At 33.2% G+C, this 23,128-nt stretch overlaps 2 protein-coding genes across 5 annotated transcripts in view; one reads left to right on the top strand and one right to left on the bottom strand.

Moving 5' to 3' along the window:
- Positions 1-1,674: 1,674 nt before the first annotated feature.
- LOC127711694 (uncharacterized) lies at positions 1,675-11,643 on the top strand. Its single transcript, XM_052217806.1, has 2 exons — positions 1,675-2,684; positions 10,183-11,643. Exons 1-2 carry the CDS (start codon positions 1,843-1,845, stop codon positions 11,450-11,452), a joined length of 2,112 nt encoding a protein of 703 aa, XP_052073766.1. The 5' UTR covers positions 1,675-1,842; the 3' UTR covers positions 11,453-11,643.
- Positions 11,644-17,881: 6,238 nt separating this feature from the next.
- Positions 17,882-23,128, bottom strand: part of LOC127712762 (paxillin-like) — a 54,485-nt gene continuing 49,238 nt past the window's right edge. For all 4 annotated transcript variants that reach the window (XM_052219378.1, XM_052219379.1, XM_052219381.1 and 1 more), the window contains one exon: positions 17,882-23,037. In XM_052219378.1, coding sequence (XP_052075338.1) covers positions 22,771-23,037 — 267 coding nt within the window. In that variant the 3' untranslated portion in view covers positions 17,882-22,770. The remainder of the gene's footprint in view (positions 23,038-23,128) is intronic.

Genomic DNA, 23,128 nt, shown 5'->3' on the forward strand with positions numbered 1-23,128 from the left:
AAACAGAAAACAATAAACTTGCGGAAAAGATGGTATACCGCAAACAAAAGGTGCAAATATTAGTACACAATATCCGGATTTCGACAATTAATGTCTCTTCAGTGATGTTAGGAATCGAAACGGTATTTGGAAGGCCATATAATTTACCTCAATTCAGGATAGACTCTTGAATTTTGAAGAGTCGAAATAGGATGAACGGATCATAAAAACCTGAAGGCAAATATGATACAAGCCCAAACGAAAAAATATAAACAAGTCTAAATTGAAAACAACCTATGATTGCGTTGGATAAAAACCGCAATTTTTATACGTGTGCATGCAAAACAAACTTAGATATTTAAATAACCAAACTTAGATATTCAAATATCAAAATTCCCATAGAAACTGGTCAATGGAATAACATTCCAAAATAAGAAAAAAAAAATTTCCTTGTGTAAAAATAATTGTATTGGAAATCAGTTTCATTACTTATTTGTATGTTGCAATGACGAGGTCACACAATTAAGACATAAATATATCCAAAATTACTATATTGTAAACCCTTCAGAATATAAAATGAAAGGTCAGCTGTTCCAGAGGCGGATCCAGCCATTTTTAAAAGGGGGGGTTGGGTTTTTAACCATATGTGCCCATTCAAAAGCATTGATCGTCAAAAAAGGGGGGTTCCAACCCCCGGACACCCCCCCTTTTTGGATCCGCCACTGCTTTATGTAATGTAAAAGTCTTGAATAACTTGTCAATTTTCACAAAAAAAATCTTATGAAATATCTATGATTATAGATATATTATCACCACTTACATTTGTTCGACTGGCGATCTTAAATCCCAGTTTTATAGTTCTGAATGATTTCCACGTGTTATTAATGTGTATACTTGTGTACAGAGAATTAGGTATAATGTACTATTACTCTAGGAAGTAACTGACATCATTATGTATATATTTCTTTCTATCTTGTTCGCCATTGTAAAATATTATTTGTATCATTTGTCTGCCTCTTGTTACAGTGTAAACTGTCTAGAATGTTAACAAAAATAAAAGTAATAAAGAGAGAATGTTGAATGCTTGGGCAGATACTAATCCAAACCAAACCTTCCTAGTATAGGAATATTTTCATGGTCGATATTTGCATGTTCCGAAGGCATACTGAATATTTACGAAAAGAACCAACATATGTTTCTCAAAGAAAACACTGTAAAAATCATAAGGTTTAAAAATTATAATCCAGTCAAAATCTCGTGTTACTAAGAAAATATTTGATTTAATAAAACATCTTTCACGAAAAGCTTTCCAAATTGTAGTTATTCTACCATTATTTTTGGTTTCGACGTACCGCTAAGAATTACAAACGATTTTTGTATTTTCCTTATCCCCCCTTTTCTTTTCCGTTTAATTTTCTTTCAAATATCTTACATATATATGTATATATATATATACTAAAAGAAAACACTTTTTTTTATCACTACGCCCCTTGGCAATAGCAATTGTACATACATGTACTGTAATAAATTTACCTATATAGCTTAGCTATGTACATAACAATAAGTCGAAAAGGTAGTATTCGCGTCGGTTCACTGGTTACGAGGTTTAATTTTAGCGCAAAGATTAGACGTTGTGTAGCACGAAGGACTTATATCGTCTGCTTTTATTTTTATCTAGGTCAGCTACACTATTTTGATATATAGAGCTATTTATCGCTTGATTATCCCGTGATAAGAGTATACTTGTATACTTAAACAAAGTTCACTGCAGTTCGTCAACGCCATTTTAGATTATTTAGCGAACGCAATTTTGTCACAATGGAAAAATTAATTTGACGCTGCTATTTTCTGGTTTAGCAAAAAATGACAAACATCAAAAGTATGCCGCTTAAAGAACTGCAAGAGATGGAAAATTTAAAACGGTTTAAAGAATCCCAAGATGTTAGAATTGACTGGAAAAGTATTCTAGATAGTGAAAGTTACAATATTGTTTTATCCCAGTGCGAAGAACTTTCGTGTGCTGCGGAACTAGTGCTGTTTCCGATGCTGATTTCTGTTGCTCATTTCATGGGTACCAAGGCAACCGTTAAAATCGATTCTGATTGGACAGAACCAACTTCTTTGATGTGTCTTTTAGTTGCAAGGCGGGGAGAACGCAAAACGTGTGCATTACAAAGAACTAAACAGTCTTGTGCCGTGTTGGAGAAAGAAATAAGAGCAATGGAACACTTAAATAGAGAAGGGGAAGGTTGTTCCGATGACAAAGTCATATCTCTGATTGATGAACACAACATTCAAACTGATTTAAATAAAACTTTGAAATGTTCAGATGGAAACCCTTTGATCATTATTGACGATTTCAAAGAAACTTTAGATGCCATTGAAAAATCTTCAGACATCTTCACGAATGCAAAACTTAAAGAAATATATGGATGCGGTATGGAAAACCCTTTTAGACGACACATGAACTTTGTTGGAACAATACAGGCGCTTGATGTTCACTGCGTTTTTGAAAACAGGGATCGAATTGCAATGTTTGACAGGGCATTGATAGTCTGCTGTAAGAACTTTGCAGAAAGCACAAAAGACACAACAGGGGAAACCAATTCTACGCAGACTATTTTGTCGTCGGTTAGAAATTTCCACAGCGTGCAAAGTGACCAGACTTATACATTTAATTCTGGTGGACAGGCCGAATTTTCTAGGTAAATATTTATTGATAAACACTTATGCAAGTACCTGTATCTGTGTGTGTCTCGTTACAGGTGACGTCAACATTGAATATAAAGGAAGCTTTCCTTATCTGGATTTTCGTTAAATCCTGATTAATTTTGATCCAGATAAATTCCTTAGAGGAAAAAATCTTCTGCATGTTAAACAATTATAAATAATCAAAAAAAGGATACCCTTTGGCGAGAAAAACTCTTTTATTTTAGGAAAACAGGTACATTTGACAACTATTTAAAGTTTGCAGTTTAATTTCAACTTCAAAAATAAAAATTGTTTATTCGGAATTTTCATAATAACGATTTTCTTTTAGAAAATAAGGTCATTGAATATATTTACAGTATCTACATGATTTATTGAAAGTTTACCTAATTGGTTATTTTTAAATCATGCCCCCCTCCAAAAAAAAGAAGGGGAAAATGACATGTTCCACATACATAAATATGAAAGCGAAAACAATTTCCTATCTACATCGATTTCACAGGACTCATTAATTGCACTTGATAATAATGTTTCCGGAAACTCAAAGTTTTCCATAATTTATTCACGTGATGGAGATATGTTACATGTATATGGATGATAAAAATTGTATGTTATCTTACAATCTCAAACAATTGACCTATTAGGAAATACTTCATACGATACTTGTAGTTGTATCCTTGAAATAGAAAAGTTTAAAACAAGTACGTCTTACATAGAAGTGTTATTATTTGTCAGCATATCAAAGATGATGTAATAAGCAGTGGTTGTTCCATACAGGAGGGCCTGGATTGGTGGTCGGCAGGCGCGGATCTAGTCATTTTGAAAAGGGGGTTCAAACCACCGTAACAACGTGAAAGTTCACATAATAAAAAAAAATCGAAAAGGGGGGGGTTCCAAACCGCCAGAACACCCCCTGGATCCGCCAATTGGTCCTTCATTTCTTTATTCTTTTTTTCTAAACAATTTTTCTCTTTTTTCTCGAGTGCGACGAAAGTCGCAGAAAGCGAGACATAGGGATTGCTTTTCCGGCGACGGCGTCAACAATTGTTATGTTTTCTGTTAGTTTGATAGGAACTACTTGTGATAGTTCATTGATATTTTGTATGAAGATGCAATTTACAATCAGTACATATCAGTTTGACGACAATTTTGAGGCCCTGGTCCAGTGACTTTGAATTAATTAGGCATTTTCAATGTTAAGTTTTCTGCTTAAGTTAGTTTGATTGGAACTACTTGTGATAGTTCATTGGTATTTTGTATGAAGTTGCAATTTACAATCAGTACATATCAGTTTGACCACAATTGTGAGGCCCAGCCCCTAGCCTATGGTCCAGTGACTTTGAATTGATTAGCAATATTTAACGTTAAGTTTTCTGCTTAAGTTAGATTGATAGGAACTACTTGTGATAGATCAATGATATTTTGTATGAAGTTGCAATTTACAATCAGTACATATCAGTTTGACGACAATTTTGAGGCCCTGGTCCAGTGACTTTGAATTAATTAGCCATTTTCAATGTTAAGTTTTCTGCTTAAGTTAGTTTCATAGGAATTACTTGTGATAGATCAATGATACTTTGTATGAAGTTGCAATACTATCAGTCCATATCAGTTTGACGACAATTTTGAGGCCCTGTCCCCTATGCCATGGTCTAGTGACTTTGAATTTATTAGCAATTTTTAACGTTAAGTTTTCTGCTTAAGCTAGATTGATAGGAACTACTTGTGATAGATCAATGATATTTTGTATGAAGTTGCAATTTACAATCAGCACATATCAGTTTGATGACAATTTTGAGGCCCTGCTTCTAGGCCACGGTTCAGTGACTTTGAATTTATTAGCAATTTTAAATGTTAAGTTTTCTGCTGAAGTTAGATTGATAGGAACGTCTTGTGATAGATCAATGATATTTTGTATAAAGTTGCATTGCTACATCAGTACATGTTAGTTTGACGACTTTTTTGAGACCCTGTCCCATAGGCCATGGTCCAGTTTCTTTGAATAAATAAGCCATTTTAAATGTTAAGTTTTCTGCTTAAGTTAGATGATATTGTGTGTGAAGTTGCATTGCTATCAGTACACTTTTGAGGCCCTGTCCCCTAGGTCATGGTTCAGTGACTTTCAATTAATTATCAATTTTCAATGATAAGTTTTCTGGTTAAGTCATTTTGATATGAACTACTTGTGAAAGATGAATGATATTTTGTATGAAGTTGCATTACAATCAGTACATATCAGTTTGACGACAACTTAAAGCTGCCCCTTAGGTCATGGTCCAGTGACTTTGATTTAATTAGCCATTTTCAATGTTAAGTCTTCTGCTTAAATTATAATGATAGGAAGTACTGTTGATAGATCAATGATATATTGTATGAAGTTGCAATTTACAATCAGTACATAACAGTTTGACGACAATTTTGAGACCCAGCCCCTAGGCCATGGTCCAGTGACTTTGAATTTATTAGCCATTTTCAATCATCGACAATGTTAAGTTTTCTGCTTAAATTATAATGATAGGAAGTACTGGTTATAGATCAATGATATTTTTTATGAAGTTGCAATTTACAATCAGTACATATCAGTTTGATGACAATTTTGAGGCCCTGCCCCTAGGCCATGGTCCAGTGACTTTGAATTAATTAATTTTCAATTTTCAATGTTAAGTTTTCTGCTTAAGTTAGTTTGAACTACTTGTGATAGTTCATTGATATTTTGTATGAAGATGCAATTTACAATCAGTACATATCAGTTTGACCACAATTTTGAGGCCTTGCCCTTAGCCCATGGTCCAGTGACTTTGTATTAATTAGCAATATCAAACGTTAAGTTTTCTGCTTAAGTTAGATTGATAGGAACTACTTGTGATAGATCAATGATATTTTGTTTGAAGTTGCAATTTACAATCAGTACATATCAGTTTGACGACCATTTTGAGGCCCTGTCCCTAGGCCATGGTCCAGTGACTGAATTAATTAGCCATTTTCAATGTAAAGTTTTCTGCTTAAGTTAGTTTGATAGGAACTACTTGTGATAGATCAATGATATTTTGTACGAAGTTGCATTACTATCAGTCCATATCAGTTTGACAACAATTTTTAGGCCCTGTCCCCTAGGCCATGGTCCAGTGACTTTGAATTTATTAGCTATTTTAAATGTTAAGTTTTCTGCTTAAGTTAGATTGATAGGAACTACTTGTGATAGATCAATGATATTTTGTATAAAGTTGCTTTGCTATCAGTACATGTCAGTTTGACGACTTTTTTGAAACCCTGCCCTATAGGCCATGGTCCAGTGACTTTGAATTATTTAGCAATTTTGAATGTTAATTTTTCTGCTTAAGTTAGATGATATTTTTTTGTGAAGTTGCATTGCTATCAGTACATTTCAGTTTGACTACAACTTTGAGGCCCTGCCCCTTAGGCCCATGGTTCAGTGACTTTGATTTAATTAGCATTTTTCAATAAGGTTTCTGCTTAAGTCCGTTTGATATGAACTGCTGGTGATAGATCAGTGATATTTTGTATGAAGTTGCATTACAATCAGTACATATCAGTTTGTCGACAACTTTGAGGCCCTGCCCCTTAGGCCATGGTCCAGTGACTTTGAATTAATTAGCCATTTTCAATGTTAAGTTTTCTGCTTAAATTATAATGATAGGAAGTACTGGTGATAGATCAATGATATTTTGTAAGAAGTTGCATTACTATCGATACATATCAGGTTGACGACAGTTTTGAGACCCTGCTCCCAAGGCATTGATCCAGTGACTTTGAATGAATTAGCCATTTTCAATGTTAAGTTTTCTGATTAAGTTAGTTTGATAGGAACTTTACTTACCATAGACAATATTTTCTATAAAGTTACATTGCTGTGTGTACATCTCAGTTTGTCAACCATTTCGAGGCCCTACCCACTAGTTGGTCCAGCGACTTTGAATTAATTAGCAATGTCGCTATCCATCAGATAGTCTTTGTCTTATTCTGAATTTTAAGCCGACAGGCGAGACATATATCTGTGTCAACAGTTTATCTTTATTTATTTTGCACATTATTCTCTATTCTTTATATTTTAGCACCGCATTGCTTCTCTTTTCTTTATATTTTAGCACAGCATTATTCTCTATTCTTTACAATTTTGCCTATGATTCTCTATTCTTAATATTTATTGCTATTTATTTTACACTGTTTGCCAAATATTATCTATTCTGTAAAGCCCGTCCAGACCCCCATACAGTTAACATTGTATGATAACTAAATTTAACCCTGCTGATTTTTTCTTCTATTAAGTAAAATTTATCAAATAAAAATGAGGATGGAAACGGGGAATGTGTCAAAGAGACAACAACCCGACCAAAGAGCAGAAAACAACCCAAGGCCTCCAATGGGTCTTCAACACAGCGAGAAAATCCCGTACCCGGAGGTGGGCTTCAGCTGGCCCCTTAACAAAAATGTGTACTAGTTCATAGAAAATGGACGTCACTAAACTCCGAAACATATAATTGAACCGAAATTAAAAAAAAAACATACAAGACTAACAATGGCCAGAGGTTCCTGACTTGGGACAGGCGCAAAAATTCGGCGGGGTTAAACATGTTTTGTGAGATCTCAAGCCTCCCCCTCTAGCCAATGTAGATTAAACAAACACACAGCAATACGCACAGTAAAACTCAGTTTAAAAGAAGTCCGAGTCCGATGTTAGAATAGGTAACAGAAGAAACTAAGCAAAATGACAATAATAAGTTAACATAAATTAACAAAGGACTACTAGCAGTTACTGACATGCCAGCTCCAGACCTCAATTTAACTGATTGAAAGTTTATGTCTTCATCATATGAAAATCAAGCACAATCCCTTCCATTAGGGGTTTCGTATCATACCGTCATAGTACATAACCCGTATCATGCCAACAACTGGTTTTAGAATAAATGTGTTTATATCCGATGCAAAGACCATATGAGTGAATCAATGTTAGTTCCAAAATATGGCATCTTTAATGACCTGACAACAGTTTCGTAACTATATCCCTTCTGAATAAGTCTGTTTAAAGGTTTGGTTGGCTTTTGAGGTGAATGACGACATTTTTGTGCTTTGTATAGAATATTTCCATAAAACATTGGATGTGAAATACCTGAACGCATAAGATGTCTGCACGTTGATTTATGTTTACGAATGATGTCCTTGTACCGATGATAAAATTTAGTAAATGTTTTGACTAGTTTGTGATATCGAAAACCCTGGTGTAATAAATTTTCAATAATACAGCGGTTTCTTTTGTTAAAATCAAATACGTTGAGCGAATCGAACAAGTTGAGATATATAAACACCATAAGATGGTGATAAGGGAACGTCACCATCTAAAAATGGATAATTAAGAATAGGAACTGCAAAATCAACTCTTTTATCGTAAATTTTGGAATTAAGCTTCCCGTGAAAGATATAAATATCAAGATCCAGGAAGGAGCAGTGTTCATTGTTGGTATTAGCTTTATTCAAAGTCAGTTCAGCAGGATAAATCTCTTTAATGTACATACTGAAGTCGTCAAAACATATTAAGGAAAGGGAAACCATTCTAGTTCGTATATTGAAAAAAAATTGGTTTCCAGACAATAACTTTAGTATAAGTTTATAGATCTTTATGAAATTTTACCACAATGTTCCATACCACAAAAGGAATGTACGGATTGATTTTGGGGGTTATAGACCAAACCGTAAAAGGAATTAGGGGCCAAAAAGGAACCAAAAACAAGCACTTTCTTGTTTCGGGACAATAAATTGTTTATAAATGTATGGATCTCTATGAAATTCCACCACAAGGTTCTATTCTTGAAAAGGGAGGTTGGGATTGATTTTGGGGATTATGGCCAAAACCATTTAGTGATTAGGGGACAAAAAGGGGAAAAAAGGATTTTCTGGTTTCCGGGCATTAACTTGAGTTTTAAGTACATGGGTCTCTTATAAATTGTACCACAAAGTTCCATACCAAAAAAAGGAAGGTTGCGATTGATTTTTAGGGTTATAGCCCTAACCGTTTAGGAAAAAGGGGTCAAAACAATACTTTTCTAATACTTTTTATAAATTGCTTATTTCTTGACCAATTTCAGTGGGCTTTAATTCTTGGGGTTCTTTAATATGCTATATGTAACTTAGATTTTTGATTTTGGGCCCTGTTTTTAAATTGGTCCACATTGAGGTCCAAAGGGTCCAAAATTAAACTTTGCTAGATTTTATCCAAATTGAATTATTGATGTTCTTTGATTTGCCGAATCTAGCCGTGTATTTAGATTTTTAATTTTGGGGCTATTTTCAAGTTGGTCCAAATCTGGTCCAAATTTAAACTTTGTTTGATTTCAACAAAAAAATAATATAAGGGGTTCTTTAATAATCTGAATCTTAACGCGTAATTAGATTTTTGGCCCGGTATCAAATGGACCCACATTAAGGTTCAAAGTATCCAAAGTCAAACTCAGTTTGATTTTAACAAAAATTAAATTCTTTGGGTTCTTTTTGATATGCTGAATCTAAACAAGAATTTAGAATTTTTATTATGGGCCACGTTTTCAAGTTGGTGGTATGAAATTGATCCACATTGAGGTCCAAAGGGTCCAAAATTAAACTTTGTTTGATTTCCTTGGAAATTGAATTCTTGGGGTTCTTTGATATGCTGAATATAACCATGTAATAAAATTGAGAATGGAAATGGGGAATGTGTCAAAGAGACAACAACCCGACCATAGAGCAGACAACAGCCGAAGGCCACCAATGGGTCTTCAATGCAGCGAGAAACTCCCGCACCCGGAGGCGTCCTTCAGCTGGCCCCTAAACAAATATGTATACTAGTTCAGTGATAATGGACGTCATACTAAACTCGCAATTATACACAAGAAACTAAAATTAAAAATGATACAAGACTAACAAAGGCCAGAGGCTCCTGACTTGGGACAGGCGCAAAAATGCGGCGGGGTTAAACATGTTTTTTGAGATCTCAACCCTCCCTCAAAGTAGATTTTTGATTTTTAACCATAATACGTAAATATTCAATTTCAAATTTTTAAGTTCTTAGGCCACATTCATTCTGTGTCAGAAACCTATGATGTGTCAAATATTTAATCACAACCCAAATTTAGAGCTGTGTATAGCTTGAATGTTGTGTCCATATTTGCATGAGGGTTCGACTTCTGCGGTCATATCAAAATGGGCACTGCGGAACATTTTATAAGATATATATGTCTAATACACTTTTTGTTCTTAAAATTTGATTTATTCGACATATGGAATGCGCCAGATAAGATAAGATAAGATATTTTATTAGTATAAAATCCAAACAATCGGATTGCTAATAAAACAAACACAAATAAACAATAAACAGTACAAATATGTAATATTTACAAAAAATATTAAAATGTTAGACGACATGGCTCTTTCATGCGACATGAAATCAAACATGATCTAATGTAATGTTATTTTGTAATTACGGTTGTTTATTTTTCATTGCAGATGCCTGGGAATATTTCAGCGAATGAAGAAGATGTATGTCGATAATAAAATGGTTTTTGGGTCAATTAATCAAGCAGGCGGCCATCTTGCCAGGTTGTCGGCCATTCTGACGGCTTTAAGAAATGGTGTTGCTATGGGGAATAACAGCGCATATTTACCATCCAGAATTATTGACAAGGAAACAGTTAAACGCGCATATCAGATAGTCCGTTTTATTTTACAACAGAAACTATGTCTTTTTGCCTCAAAAGCAGACGACGAATGGCCTGAAATAGCAGAAGACAATCAGAATACTACCTGGGCTACCGAAACGGACAACCAATCAGAAAAGAGTATTCATGTTACGACGACCGGAAATTACTCGGAAGAATATGAAGATGACGTTATGGAAATAGCGCAAAATGGTGGTCGTGCTGACCGAATAATTGCGGGCAAAAACGAAGTACCATCGAAAAGCTACGTAAATGATTACTACGCTGATTCCCTGCACCAGTCATATCCTGAAAATGAGATGGTCGTTGTGAAAAATCGATATCCTCCGACGTCAAATATGCACGATATAACATTTAGTAACCGGAGACCGGAGATGGATAATCGGCTTATGCAATATTTCGTCCCTATTACTTCAGCTGTTCCACAAATGTCTCGATCCATGGCACCATCCCCAATGGATGCACATGGGTCAAATATTCCGTCAAAGTCAGATTCGCCGATTATTAGTCACATTCCTTCGCCTCAGCCGACGGTTGTTCACAGTAACGTAAAACAAAAGGGCAAAAAAACATTCCGCGCTTCACATAAATGTCTTCTTCCGCCGTACGAAGGTTGTGTTTTCGATGCAGACGATGAGGTGTTCTTCCAACAATGCGCAAATAAAATCAAAAAACTTTTATTAACACATGGTGCTGTAGTTACGGCGTCTTACGCCTGTCAGTACCGATTATTTCCACCTGTGCCGATGGATATGCGACAAAAATCACCAAGGACATCGCACCCTTCTTGGGCAGCCTCTAGATTTTTTGAAAGATTAGAGGGTCTAGAAATCGGAACCATGCATGTATTGAGAGGTCATTCCGTCCGTTTTCTAAAGGAAACATATGCAAAAATGTCTGACCGCGGGAAAGAACTTTTGAAAAGACTTCGAATTTTACAGGAAGAGTATGAGGAAACATTTCCAGAGTCGACGGTGTTTGACGAACTGAAACTTATGCAAATGAAAAGGGATAACGAAGAGAATATCATGAATGACATAGTGTTTAACAACCAATGAAATTCCATTTTCTTTTTTAACCGTAGATAAAGGTCCATATAGTTTTAGCCACTAAAGTAATACTATCTGCCAAAACCATCGAGATTGGTCAATGGATACGTGGACGGACGTCTAATGAACCACAGAACCAATTATGTATTTGTTATCATGTCCACAGTTTTATAGTTTTATGATAAAGGTTTTATCTCTGACTTATGTTAAAATAGTTAATATTATCAATGGCGATATCACAAATGTTAACCCTGTCGATACAATCGTTAAACAGTATATTAGGAACTTGAAGGATCTGAACTAAAAACACATATTTTTTTAATTAAAAGAAAAAAATGAAAAGACAACATTTGAAAAAGAAATATGGGACCAGTTTCATAAAAAAAAATGTGCAACCCCCTTCCCCACCCCCAAAAAGCAACAAAACGAAAAACAAAAAACAAAAACCAAACCAGAACACAGAATAAAGTAAGTGTTTTCAATGGATCTTTTGTTCAACCAATTGATACTAAGCTTATTAAAAATGAGGGAATTGTCTTAAACATTTGATGACAATTTGTGCTGTTTGAAGCAATGATCTTGTACTACATTGGGGGACTTGTTTTACAATGGACCCAATGAGAAAAAAGTAATAAAATAAACAAATGTTACAAGAAATTTTCTTGTGGGGAACTGAGTGTCGATATTTTGCTGAAAATTTGGCATCCTTTACATGCCATATGGCGCCACCGTCACCGTTCTTAGCAGTACACATGTGCTTTAATGTATGAACAAAAAGGGGGCGATACAAAACCATATGTCAAAGAAAAACAGACTAAACCAAAAAATTCCAAACATCAGTCAACAAGACACTTAAGCAGAAAATTATTGACTAAGCAACAAGAATCCCACCAAATAATGGTGGTGAACGCAGGGCCCCGGAAGGGTCAGTGGTCACCGCACTACAAGTGACACCCGCTAAACTTCATAAAATAATGAAATCAATCAAACGACACAAATTTCAAAATTTCTAATTGGCATGTAAAAGGTGAACCGTACGGTCTGCAAAAATAGACCAGCGTCTTTACAATATGCAAATTTAAGCTCTAAATACCCCAGAGTCAAGAAAAGTTGTGACTAGATTTTATAAAGACTATCAAAGATATATATAAGAATGAAATGACAAATGAATGGAGATATAACCAAAGCAAGAAGTTGAGATAGATCCTGACTTCGGACAGTTATATGAAATGTGACGTGTTGAAGCTAGTTTTTGGGACCCCCCTTTTTTAATCAAACTTTGATTAGAAATGTTCATGAGAACTGCTGTACAAATTAGAGCTGAATATAAAGCGATGATTTTATTACTCAGCTTCTTGTGAATAGTATTTTCTTGGTGATTTTTGGCCAGTACATTTACAGTAAATATTATACGCTTATCTTTCTTTATACTGATCTAAAGAAAAAAATGAAAACACTACTTTTATGGACCGCTGAAAAAAATCAAACTAAACGTGATATGAAGATTCTTTATCAGCGAGTTTGCCTTCTTAAATTTTGTTTTAAATCATTGCAGACATGACAAAACTAACCATAATTTATTTTAATTCAACTTTTGAAAAAAAGGCCATTTTAACACAGTATTATGATTATTATTTTTAATTAGAGATAGATAGAATAAGCAATCTAATTATAATATAGATCTTTGATTTCGTTATCCTCGTATGTTTATATATATACGAGCACGTGAGTTAGGATGGATCTGAATGTAATCAGATTGATAGAATAAAGCAGCGATAAGTAAAGAATTTTGAAGGGTACAAAACGTAGTGCATTTTGTACAGCAAAGACAGTTATTACATTGATGTCAACGAACATGGCAAACACTTAAGGTTACAAGAGCGCAATTATTTGTTCACATTTAATCGGCAAGTTTTTTAAGATTGTACTCCGAATATAATCTTGTACGGCTTCTGATTGGATAATACGGGATTGGAATTACTTTAAATCGAAAGTTTATCCAATTAGGTTTAAAAAATCCAGAAATTCAAATTCATATTTTACAAAGTATAGAAAATATATTCAATTTCTACACGTGGGAGGCATTTAAAATTTGCCTTTTTCATTAATCGCAAAATTAATGAATTTATTTTGGGAGATTATAAAATCACAGAGAAATACATAGGACATGTGCTGGGAAAAAACTAATGCATTGCATAAGAAAAAACTGACTCATCAACGAAACCATAAAAAAGTATAAAAAAACTCCAAAGGGAATTCAAAAACGCGAAATCCATAAAAAGTGAAAAAATCAAACGTTATCAATCAATGGAACGAGCGAAAAAACAACTGTCATATTCCTGACTTGGGTATAGTTATTTTCGCAAGCACCTGGTTTTATAGCTAGCTAAACCTCCCACTTGTATGACAGTTGTTTAATTTAGATCGCAAGACGCACGTTTCGACTACATGAAACTAATCAAAACATTTGGAAGGCTAATTTATATAGTTTGTTCTTATGTTGTACTGTCACACTACTGTCCCAGGTTAGGGGAGGGTTGGGCGCCCGCTAACATGTTTAACCCCGCCACATTCTGAATGTGCCTGTCCCAAGTCAGGAGCCTGTAATTCAGTGGTTGTCGTTTGTTTCTGTGTATCATATTTGTTTTTCGTTCATTATTTTGTACATACATTAGGCCGTTAGTTTTCGAGTTTTAATTGTTTTACATTTGTCATTTCGGGGCCTTTTATAGCTGACTATGCGGTATGGGTTTTGTTCATTGTTGAAGGCCGTATGGTGACCTATAGTTGTCAATTTCTGTGTCATTTGGTCTCTTGTGGAGAGTTGTCTCGTTGGCAATTATACCACATCTTCTTATTTTTATAAATAAATTATTTATAGTTGAAGATCATAGAAAAACAAATTCCAAACGTGACGTAGTTGAGTCAACTTTGGCTAAGCCCATGTATGCCTGGGGAGGGATTTGAAAACCTTAGTGCGAAGAATCAGAAAATGGGTTTTAAATGTTATTCAGAGTAAATAAATCTTTTGAATCAATAGATAACGTGTAAGACCAGATACGACACAGGTTTTACTTTTCCGATTTTATGTTGAAAATGCAGGTTAACTATAACATAATGATTATTTTGCTAATTAGAGATATATAGAGAATGCAACATGTATTATTACAGCATATGATTTTGATAGAATACCAAACGCAGTACAGTAGGTACAGCAAGTGGTAACTTCTTATTTTTATTCATATTTTTTTTCTTTTTCTTTTTCTTTTTCTTTTTCCTTTTTCACTTTTTTATAATTTATTTGTAAATCAGACTAATACCTAATCAGGGTCATGTGGCTGCCAAGTTTATAAAAAATGAAAACAACATGTTGTAAATTTCGTGCGTCCGAATCGCCTTTTTGGATTTACCTTCATCAGGAACGCTCAAAGCCGAATATTTGAAAGCCGAGAATGTATAATAACATAAACAGTTGAAGAGCTAAAAAAATAAATGGGGAATGTGTCCATGGGACACCGATGATGCCCCCGCTTGCATATCATATAAAGTTATAAAGGGACATAACTGAAGAACGGTAAAAGTGATGCTACCCAAATTAGTACTTGATATGAGTTTTGTGATAATAAGTATTGTGTATAAGTTTCATAACATTTGGTTGAGGCAAACTTAAGTTAGAGAACGGAAACAAAAAATTCAGCAATTTTTCAATTTGTAAAGGGACATAACTCTAGAACTGTTAAAGTGACGCCACCAAAATTCAAACTTGATCTGTGTTTTGTGGTACTGAACATTGTGTATAAGTTTCACAACATTTGGTTGAGGCAAACGTTACTTAGAGAATGCATGGAAACGAAAAATTCAGCAATTTTTCCAATTGTAAAGGGGCCGTACGGACGGACAAGGGTAAAACTTACTGCTACAGCGGGGGCATAATAACCATTTTTTTTTATCTAAGGTCATCTTTGCCTTTTATAAATGAAGGTATGAATGCCCTTTGCCGTCAGACGTCAAATGGTCATTTTGGACTACCGTTAGCGACAAATTGGTTAAAGTTTTATCGCGATGTCATTTGGCAAGATTTTTTACCGTTATTCGTCATGAAGGTACCCCCATTACGACCCTCATAAATCTCATAATAGTCTATTCGTTAAATTTTGGTTAAAGAAGTAATAAAATACCACCTTACAATTTTAACTGATTGTTGCTTTGCCTAACGTCTGTTGGAAAATATGGCATGCATTTTCATGACGAGAACAAATTAACAATAGCACAATAGGTGTGTTTAACAGGTGAAGGGTAGAAATCTGAACTACCACTGGAAAATAAGGTTTGATGGTGCAAGAGTTCTTTAATGTAGAGAAAGTAGCACTATCTACACAAGGCAACAGAAAATAACATAGGGTTAATTTTTTAACCAAGGGTTCTGATAGTTAATCCTTGGTTAAAATCTAATCAAGAGATAAACAACTGGGTCCTGGTTTTCTACAGAACCCGTTTAAATTTGGTTTGATAACAGCTTTCTTAATCAAATACAGACATTAGAATGATATTTAATGGTATTGTAAAAGTGAAGGGTTTTGAGTATACAACCTAATTAATTTGATCTACATGCTTTTGGTGGTACATTACTAAAAAGTAGAGGCTACTAGAAGCTTGTATTGCTTACCTGGCATTTTTGCATAACACTGATACAATGCAATAAGAATATTCCGATAGTGTCTGGCAAATAAGCAAAAAATTGAAAAATATCATCACTCAAGGGATACAACTCCTTTAAAGAGCCGATTGACGATTTTAGGCATGTTAACTTTTTGTTTTGTTAAGCTTATCATTTTTGTTATTTACTGTTTCTCTCTATTTACTATAGTTAAAAAACAAAAACACACACAAAACAGGTAAAAATCGTCATTGAAGGGCAATAACTCCTAAATGTTGTCAACTGACCTTTCTGCAGAAATTGTCCTGCTGATCTTTTTTGCCGTTTTCAGTTTCTCTTTATCTATGAAAGGTTCGAGAACTCATAAAAATAAAGAGATGCAGCATGATTGCCAATAAGAAAACTATCCACCAGAGGTTAAATTTCCTGTTCAACCCACCTTGTTAATGTGCCTATCCCAAGTAAGTCTTACTACATATCAATATATTTGTCATTCAGGTTATTCCATTAATATGGATGTGGGTGGGTAGGTAGGACTTCCAAAATCTCTCCACAATCAGTATACATCTTCTTATTTTTATATTGTACTTTCTTAAGTTATTTTACATACATCATATTGTCATACAAGCAAAAATGACCCACCACCCATGTCCAAAAATAAAAATCCTTTCTTACTCTCCCGTACTTTTAAATGGAATAGCCCTTAATGGAAACAAAAGTTAAAGGCATTTTTTTTTTATTGTTGTCTGTTGAATTCAATCACAGCAGGACTACATGTTGGGTTATTTTGGGCATGTCATACTATACTGCTGCTTGCTCAAAAGTTAAACACAGGTTCTTTTCCATTGTTGAAGACTGTATTGTAACCACTAGATACACATGTATTTAAATTAAAACTAGAACACACATACAACATCACGGGTCCGTGACTGAATTAAAGTACCTACCCCTAATTTTTAGAATTCATATTGTCATCTAATAAAGTCATGCTGATTATGAGGTGCACAGTTTTCTCTGCTTTCAAAATATTTGTGTATGAACCTGTCCAGGGTTTTCTTACTACATCTGGAAAGTACATGTGACATATACCATTAGTATCTGTATTGGATTTGACCAGGAACTTATTAATTATTGGTAATATTAATTATGTGGAAAACAAAAGAGCAGGGAATAGTGTAATTTTTAATCAACACCATTGTCCCATATTAGTTATATTTTAAGTTGAATTCTTTGTTTCGTCTTTTTAACGTAATGTCGGCTGACAAAATGGACCTTGTTTTTTTAGTAGTATAGATCTGTGAAAGAGGTCTCATTGTCATTTACTGTGGGTTCATTTATTTTTGTGGATTGTTGGAAATTGCATTTTCATAGATATTCAATTTGATTTTTTTGAGGGGGCCTCGGTGGCCGAGTGGTTTAAGTAGTTACTACTGTAATCACTAGCCAGTCAACACTGAGGTTGTGAGTTCAAACCCTGCTCGTGCGGGTGCACTTGACTCCAATCTTAATTGAATAGGATTGTCAGTTTTCCTATCCAATAAAAACTGGCCGCCACGAAATAGCCCAAAAGCGGTGCTTAAAAGTGGCGTTAAAACACCAAAAATCAAATCAAATCAAATCATTTTTTTGACAAAACTGCTTTAAAGTTTAAGAGAATTTTTACTTTGTTGTACATTTGTGGTTCACCTTATATACCCACAAAACCCACGAAAATTAGTATAACACAAATAATTTTTTTTTCTGTACGTATAAGAATGGAATATTAAATGAATGCAATAATATATATTCATATATTGTATTTGTAAAGCATAATATAAATGTATAATGAAATGTCACCAGGTTAACAGCAAATAAACAAGATATTGTTCAATAGTGGTTAGATGACATTCAAGATATCAATGAAAAAATGAAACATATGCTTGCCTGGTAAGTCCTGAAACAACTTTTACAATGTAATCTAAGAAGTCTTACAAAAAACTAACAATAAAGGCACTTAAATTAATTTAAGATTTAACAAACTGTCCATAAATCGTGAAATAAAAATAAAGTCTTAATATATATTCATTTGTGATGTCATTATTTTAATAACTTAATTAGGTGATCTCAATATTGCTATAAAAGTTCTTTGTAAAACTAAATTATGAGGGTCAAATTGATCAAAAATCAATACTGACTGAGGTTTGAGGCTGAGGTCACTATTTATTTTGGTGCAATCACCAAAGAAACAGATTTTAAGGTAATATCTTAGAAAGACATAGCCTTATATTGAAACATATAATTTTTATCAATCTGATCATTGATAAATAATGATATTTATGAATATGAAAATTCATTTCCAACATAATACTGATTGCTACTATAAAAATAAGTTATTGTATAAAAAATTATTCATACTTTGTAATCATAAACATGATTTTTTCTTATAAAATGATTAACCAATCAAATTATCAAAATGATACAAAATGTACGCAAAATAATCAATATACATGCAGCAGAGACCAGCAGCAGGCAATTTCCATTCCAGAAAAACATTCATATTTTTACAAAATGATGCATTCCTTTCGTTCATCAGTTAAAAAAAATTATATAATATAATTTAGAAATTATTTCAATGTTTTTATTCATGCGAAAAATGCAACAGTATCAGGTTCGCAATAATAAAGAATCGTATTCATAATATCAGAAGTGATTTACCGTTATTAAATTTTTGCAATCACATTTATTAGATCTTAAGAGTTTTTGCCAGTGGTCACAAGGATTCACAATAATAAATGCACACATTAATTTCTGAAATAACAGTATCTTTGTTAAAACTAAAGTCACAACATCCTTAATGAAAGCTAGCCATGAATTAGGTTGTTCTGCTTAGCCTCTTTTTGGTTTTGATGATCATGTTTGGCTTTCTGAGTACTAGTTAAAAATACTGGGGAGAACACTGCATGTATTCATTTTAGTATTTCTATTATTCCATAGTCAAACTTCAGTCCTAACACTGTACAGACTCCACCTCTTTAACTACAAGTTTTGTCCAATCAAAAATGTTCAGAGTGGAGTTCCTATCATTTTTAAATATGTTCATTCTTGTAAAATTTTAAATATTGAATCGTAGTTACATGAAAAAAAACAGTAAATAATGCACGAGAGCAATAGATAGATAAAAAGTCAAAGTCAACATGACAGCAACCCTTCAACACTTGTTGTAAGAGGGTGTGGATTGGGGGGGGGGGGGGGGGGTTCTTCATTTCTGTATTCTTTAATTTTTTAGGCAATCTTTCTCTATTCTTTATGAAATTTGCAGGTTATTCTCTTTTCTATATATTTTAGCATCCCATTATTCTCTATTCTTTATTTTTTTAGCCCTTAATTCTGCACATTTTGCCCATTATTCTCTATTCTGTAAACCCCATCCAGACCCTCTTGTAAGCTGTAAGCTATGAATGATAAAAATATATGACCATCAGATAAATCTTATACAACATAAATATTATATGAAATTTATTTAATAAATTTCATAATTCTTGTTTACAAAGAAATGAACATCTCCATCCTTCTTCAAGCAATCACATTTAAAATGATTTCTAGTCAAGATGAACATAAAATACACAAAATGAAACTATAAATAGCTATGATGCAACTTACTAGTTAAAGACCTATAAGATCAATGTTGTTATGTGTTTCTCAATTTTTCATTTTCTTTATCATTTGTTTATAAGGGATTCGAAAAAAATTTTGGGCTAAAAATGCATGTTTACAAAATCATGTAAATACAAAATGTTTGTGTTTAATTGTGTGATAGGTGTTAGCAAAGTCTTCATGGTCAAGTCATTCCATTTTTACTAGGCCTATTCACTGAGATTTTAATGTCAAAGATGATATATATTCAACAAGTTGATTGATTTGCTCTTCAGCTTAGTAATTTATTTGGTTTGGACAGTTTTGATTCAAGTTCCACTGGTCAATTATATGCATAAGTTCAATATCTACAACAAGTTTTTTTTTTCAAAAGTTACAAAATTGCTATTTTTGTGAAATATCGAATGCATGCAAGAACCACAAAATATTTATATAAAATGTGTTGTTTATATGTAAAAACACTGTGGTTTAGTTGATTTAAATCCAAAACACCATATCAAAAATAATCAAAATATATAAAAAGCTACTGTTTCAAGTAATAAGAAAACCAAATTATCCCATTTTATTAAAATCTGCCATAAGCTTTTTTCATTAGAAGTGCAGAAAAAAAATTATTAGAGACAATGTAAAGAATTTTAAATTATCTCCCTTTTATAACTGGTTTTAGGTAGATAACGGTCATTCCAATTTATGTATTCATTGATTTTTTTTTATCCAAAGTCTAAGTGAATTTTCAGATTTTTTTGATGTGCCTTGCAAAGACATCCATTGTTTCATACAGAAAGTTACAACTTCTGCAAAATACTTATTATATTCAAAGTTTCAAAACATTTCTTGAGCTGGTTTGAATTGATAAAATGATAAAATTTTAACTTTTTCCAATTTAATGTTAGATAAAAAGTACTTATTAAATTATTTTATAACAGAATATTTTCTGCTAAATTGTGTAAAAGCAAAAAAATTAATCCCCTTTTAGCATTTGAATTATCTCCCCTTTGTAGCCTAGCTACAGTAAATAACCAACTAGCATTGCCAGTACTCCTAAGATAAATTCCAATGGAATAGCCAAGATTAATGTAACATAATGTAAATGCATAGAGCACCCCTTTGAACAATAAATACATAGGGTGTTGAACAGATATATAACATCAAAAACAATTTATATGCAAAGACAAATACTTTTATACATCTCAGTACATACACAAAGAAATCTCAGTACATACACAAAGAAATCTCAGTACATACACAAAGAAATCTCAGTACATACACAAAGAAATCTCAGTACATACACAAAGAAATCTCAGTACATACACAAAGAAAACAAAACATTCAACTCATAGGAAAATCCAAGTTTAAAATCTTTCTATTCAAAATATTTTTTTTGGGTATAAAACGTGCAAAAGGCGAGCATTCTATTCCTAATCACTAGAAGTATGACTTATATTTATTTGTATCTGTGGTACAAAAGAATTGAATGACGAAATAAGAATTTAAAATATCCAGTTCAAGATTACTAAACTATTGCACCTTCTTCAGTATTTTTAAAAAAAATTTCAGGATGCATACATTATTGGAACTGTGAATGAGTGTCTAAGAACTGCACTTGGAAAAAACATGAAATGATTGCTATTTACATGATACTTGTTTATGGAATATTTGTTGCTGTGGACAAGAAATTTTTAAAAATCTAGAAGTAACCTCTGTAATAAAGTGGAGTTTAATTTGTTTTTAATTGTAAAGTGCCTGTACAAAGCCAGTTAATAACACAGAATTGCCACTTGTTTAAGTGGTAACCTTTTTAGAGATTTTTTTACTCAAAATGGCCAGAATGATTTTTAATAAACACTTCAGATTAAATGTTATTTCCTCTCCTTTCATACATTTACACTACTATAAACTTTATACACTGAAAATTTAACAGTTGAGGAAACCAATTAGAGCTCCCACTTCAAACCCCAACTTAATTAAAACAAATCATCGTAAAATGCCATTGGATGTAAAATATATGAGTGTGATACTTGATTTATAAGGTAAATGGAAAATAGAAATAAAGAGATGAAGTCTGGATATCCTTGTCAAATTTCTGAATTTATTCAAACAAAAAAAATTGAGTGATTTTTTCTTGCTTTAACATCCAGCATACAAACAAAAATTGAATAAATATCATAGAAACAACAATGAAATTACTATTCAGTGAGTATGACTTTTCTATGGTGAATTAGAAATAAACTGTTATCACAGAGATATGTCTCGCCTTTTTGTAATTTTGATAATGCAAATGTTGAAATTAAAATAGCAATACTTTAACATGTAAGTTATGCAAATATTCAAAGTCGAGGAACCATGACTGAAAGTACATGGCTAAACAATCTCCATGAAATGAGATGTGCCAATGCTAATACAACTGCATACCAAATACCATTGACTTATCATAAGTCGTTCCCTTTCAACAAACCTAAACACAAACATTAACTTGTAAACTATGTAAAAGTTTCAAAGTCAATTAACCATGATCAGGGGTGGGGCTATATAATCTCCATGGAAAGGATACTTGCAAATGCCAATAAATCTGCATACCAAATATCATTGACTTAACATTAGCAGTTCATCTTAAACTGATCTAATCACAAACTAATACATGTAAACTAAGCAAAAGTTTCAAAGTAAATAGACCATGACTGAGGGGGCGGGGCCAAATATTCTCCATGGAAATGAGATGTGCTAATGCTTATACAACTGAACACCAATTAACATCTGCCTACCACTAATGGTTCCCCTTGAACTTACCTAATCACAAACTAATACATTGTTGACGCCGACGTCGCTGCCACCACCGTAAACAGCATACCTATGTCTCGCTTTTTGACTCCATCAAGGCGAGACAAAAATGTTACGATGATAATTCGTTCTTGTTGTAAAAAAAATTCTGACACAAAATATTCAATGTACAAATAAAATCTTTGTAAAACAGAAATATAATTGTCTCTACATGATACAAAATATCAAATAATACGTATACAAATAAAATTTATAAAATTTAACCGAAAAGTTTGACAAAACATGGATGACAATATGGTTTATCGTTCTGCTCTTTAAATGTGCCTTTGTTTAACTGTTTTAAGCAGAAGGCACATACAAAATGTTCCGGGTGAAATTTCTTAAACATGGCTGTTATACAACGGCCAGATATTGGTTTCTGACAGCTGGCACACAATGAGCCTCTCTTTGCATGGTAATGAGTTTCACAGTATGGTAATCCTTCATGTTCGAAAAAACTCCTTCCTCCAAAGGGTTGACCACAATCCTACAATGACATTAAAATACTTAATAAATGAGGGAGATAATTTGTAAATGACCTCATCATAGAAACCAGGATAAAAAATTTGGTATGGCAG

The sequence above is a fragment of the Mytilus californianus genome, unplaced genomic scaffold (genome assembly GCF_021869535.1).
Source record: "Mytilus californianus isolate M0D057914Y unplaced genomic scaffold, xbMytCali1.0.p SCAF_8, whole genome shotgun sequence".
Classification (NCBI taxonomy): Eukaryota; Metazoa; Mollusca; class Bivalvia; order Mytilida; family Mytilidae; genus Mytilus; species Mytilus californianus.

Bases quoted from the DNA above. Each gene is read 5' to 3' on its own strand.
- LOC127711694 (XM_052217806.1), top strand. From the start codon at position 1,843: ATGACAAACATCAAAAGTATGCCGCTTAAAGAACTGCAAGAGATGGAA. The intron at 2,685-10,182 runs GTAAATATTTAT...TTTTCATTGCAG, and splicing joins GGACAGGCCGAATTTTCTAG to ATGCCTGGGAATATTTCAGC.